The sequence below is a fragment of the Lotus japonicus genome, chromosome 3, assembly GCF_012489685.1.
Source record: "Lotus japonicus ecotype B-129 chromosome 3, LjGifu_v1.2".
Classification (NCBI taxonomy): domain Eukaryota; kingdom Viridiplantae; phylum Streptophyta; class Magnoliopsida; order Fabales; family Fabaceae; genus Lotus; species Lotus japonicus.
Genome location: NC_080043.1, coordinates 36,351,831 through 36,355,340, shown reverse-complemented (window position 1 = coordinate 36,355,340; position 3,510 = coordinate 36,351,831). Strand labels below are relative to the sequence as shown.

At 42.5% G+C, this 3,510-nt stretch overlaps 1 protein-coding gene across 1 annotated transcript; it reads right to left on the bottom strand.

The window, feature by feature from the left end:
* Positions 1-632: 632 nt before the first annotated feature.
* On the bottom strand, positions 633-2,541 carry LOC130748423 (dof zinc finger protein DOF3.6-like). Its single transcript, XM_057601648.1, has 2 exons — positions 2,327-2,541; positions 633-1,892 (listed from the first exon to the last, which is right to left on the bottom strand). Exons 1-2 carry the CDS (start codon positions 2,381-2,383, stop codon positions 882-884), a joined length of 1,068 nt encoding a protein of 355 aa, XP_057457631.1. The 5' UTR covers positions 2,384-2,541; the 3' UTR covers positions 633-881.
* Positions 2,542-3,510: the final 969 nt, after the last annotated feature.

Below are 3,510 nucleotides of genomic sequence, written 5' to 3'. Positions count from 1 at the left end.
GACTGTCCAAGTTTGTCAAACGCGTCGCCGTAAATGATGTCCACCGAGCTACCTTGGTCAGAAGCACTCGCCTGACGTTGAAGCTGTTAATTCTTACCATGACCACAATAGGATAATCTTTGTGAGTCTTGATACCCTCAAAGTTTGCTGTTGATACCACTATGTCAGGGTGCTGAAAACTGAAAGGGATTTCCTGAACTGAACTTACCGCCCTTACGTGCCGCTTCCTCGTCGCCTGGGTGTCGCCCCCGCCTCCAAACCCCCTGCAATCGTGTTGGTGGTTCCGACTGCCGGCTCCATTTCCTTGTTGAAAGTTTCCTCAGCTCCTCGCTTCCCAGTCGCTAAGGTTTCCTTTTGGTCCTTCCCCATTGCTTGCTGGCGGTTTCCCTGCTGGCGATCATGCTGTCGGCGGTCCCCTTGCTGGCGGTCTCCCTGTTGGCGACCGCCTCTGTCATATTGCTTCAGACGCCCTGTCTTGATTAGGTTTTCGATCTCCCTCTCTAGGGTGTAACAATCGTGGGTGTCGTGGCCCACTGAGTGGTGGTACTCACACCACTTGGTCGTATCAATTCCGCTACGCGGCAGGCGGTATTTTACTCTTCCCCCATAGCTCAATTTGACACAACCATATAGAAAGACACAACCTTATTTTATTGCTAACACAAAGTCGCTTAATTTACTCTTCCCCATAGCTCAATTTGACTAGCAAGTGAGTCATGAAGATATATATACACGAAAACTTAAAAAAAGCACTCATCATACATAACCATTCATCTCAAAGCACTTCATAGGAGTTGGATAAGAATTCATGTCTTAGCTAGGTTAATGAAAGCCATACTAATCAAAAGTACCAGCTGAAGCTTCACAGAATCTGAAAAACTCTACATTTGGTTGCTAGTTGTAGAAGAAGAGCTAAAACCAATAATATCAGTCCAATCTGCAGAATTAGTACCGCTCCAATATTGTTCACTTGGGGGATTAATATTATTGGTCCCCAAGAAGGGGCTTGACAAATTATTAAGTTCTCTACTACCTTCCATTTTCACTGAAGCAAATTGAGTCATCAACCCAGAAGTTGAAACCTTTGGCCTCAAATGGCTCACCCCATGACCACCACCGGAACCATATCCAATTACCTCATGATGATGAACACTGCCTTCAAAAGGGTGGTGGTACAAACCAACCAGTGAACCTTCCAAACCAGCCAAGAAAGGGAATTGCTGCATTTGTGGCACACCACCCCCGCCACCATGGTTGCCGCCACCACCACCTAAACCACTTCCTATCTGGAAACCAAGGTCCCCTATTCCTCCTCCCATTGGACCGGAAATGGGGCAATACCTGAGGCCATAGTTTAACCCCATCATATCTCCACTTCCAAACTCCGAGAATTGATGATGCAACGGAGCCATGAACATCACTTGTGGCACCTGGGGAGAGAGGCCTTCAGCATGGCCGCCACCGGTGGAGGACACAGACTTGTTAAAACTAGTACTCCCCGTTTGGCGGTCAGAGCTCGCCGGGGACTTCATGGTGCTGCTGCTGCTGCCTACTTTGCCTCTCTTGTTCTTCCGGTAGCCGCCGCCGACGGGGACGTCTCTCAAGGTGCCCCCGCTGGTCCAGTACCTACTGCAGGCCTTGCATATGTAGCGTGGCTGAGAGAAGCTGTAATTGTTATAATAGCAGAATTTTGTGTTGGTGGAATGGCAACGTGGGCATTTCAGTGCAGTCTCCGGCTTAGGCCTGTTGGCCATCCTTGCTCTCTCTGCTATCCATTCCCACCTGATTGAGCCGGTGCCACCGGCTCCATGGGGTGGTGGTGGAGGTGGAGGCGGTGGAGGAAGCCGCTGCTGAGAGGTGGAATTGTTGTTTCCAGGTTGATGATTTGGTTGCTGCAGGGAACATAAAATAAGAAGGAAATGAGAAGAGTGAAATGAAAACAATGATTAATAAAGCAAAGAAATCAAATATATGGTATATTCAAGAATCATTTACAAATCCAAATAGATGCAATATTACTTTTGAATTAATAATTTTAGATAGAACGTTCTTCGTATAACATGATGTTTGCAACTTGTATGGTTATAGTTATCTTAAGGGATCATCCCTAAAAATAAAAGGTAAGATCTGAAGATGATGAATGGAATTATTGAGAAAGTTGAGTTTCGCTATGTCATTTTGTTTTTATTCTTTAAGTTAGATAATTCCTTCCTACCAGAGGTATAAGCAAAAAGAGCAAGAATATATTTTCTTTTGAATTCTTTTGCCTTTTTTGGACAATGAAAACACTGGAAGAACCAAATTGACGAAACCCTTTTTATTTTACCTGTTGGTGCCAGTTGGCTGCATCAAGATAAGCTACTGGTATGGAAGTAAAAACCATGGTTCTCTCTTGGTGCTTTCTCTTTTTGTAAAGGTTTGATGGTGGTGGGTTTTGGGAGATGGGGAGAGAATCACATCAACATGGTAGAGAGAGAGAAAGAGTAGTGTGTGGGCGAGCTTCAGATAGAGGAGAGAAAGCAACAAAGAAAGAAGCTAGGGAAGATTGAAGTGAGAAGCAATAAAGGAGCTCCTTTTATAAGGTTTTATACAACATTGACACATGTACCACCATATGGTGCACACCTTGAGACACACATTTTTTCTCTATATTTCTGTTTCAATTACATCACATTTATCACTTAATTCTACTCACTTTATATATCTCTCTAATGGTCTACTGTCAAGTGTTACATTGTCAAGTGTTACATTGGCTAGAAACATGGCTATTTCACTACAAGAAAAGTCACCTTTAGCGACAAAGTTGTAGCAGCAATAAGGGAATTGCCAGCATTTTATGTCAAAATTTACAAGAATTTTAGCGATCAGTGATTGGCCATTAATAAGTATTTTATAGCGGCATTAATGACTAAAGATTCCCAAAGTTTCACTATTACGGTAAATTCACTTTCCTGTCTTTGATTCTCAGGGGTTTGATTGAGTTCATATCAATTTTTGCAGTGCGCGGTCTTTTGGTGGCACCCTAGGTTGGATCTATTTTCTATCATCTGTGAGTTTCTCCTCCCTTAGATCTTAAGACGCTCTGCTGTTGAGGTTTTGCTGAAAACAGTTGATTTTGAGGAGGTTTACATGAGAGTGATGTTAACATTATAGCATTGTAGAGATGATATGTTGTAGGTAAAGTGTTCAGTGCTTACTTTTAGATGTGATTTCGATTGAAAAGTTTATATTTGGTGCTTTACATTATATCATATATGGAAAGATTGGTGCTATCTATTATGAATGGTTTTCTAATTCCTATATCTTATGACTCCTTATGAGTTGTTGTTTTTCCACCTATATGATCACAAGCATCTTATAGTGCATTTGCTTTGTTATTAGATCCATGGGACTCTTGGTAAGCTGGTTTATGATATCTTAGGTTGTGCATGAATCACTACATGTTTGATGGCATTTTGTGAACTCATGGGGTGAAATTAGCTCTCTTGATGGTCAATCTTACAAGTTTAA

What these genes read in the sequence shown, in the direction of transcription:
- LOC130748423 (XM_057601648.1), bottom strand. Translation starts at nt 2,383, where the DNA reads ATGGTTTTTACTTCCATACCAGTAGCTTATCTTGATGCAGCCAACTGG. An exon ending in CAGCCAACTGGCACCAACAG is followed by an intron (nt 1,893 to 2,326) that starts GTAAAATAAAAA and finishes TGTTCCCTGCAG; the next exon opens with CAACCAAATCATCAACCTGG.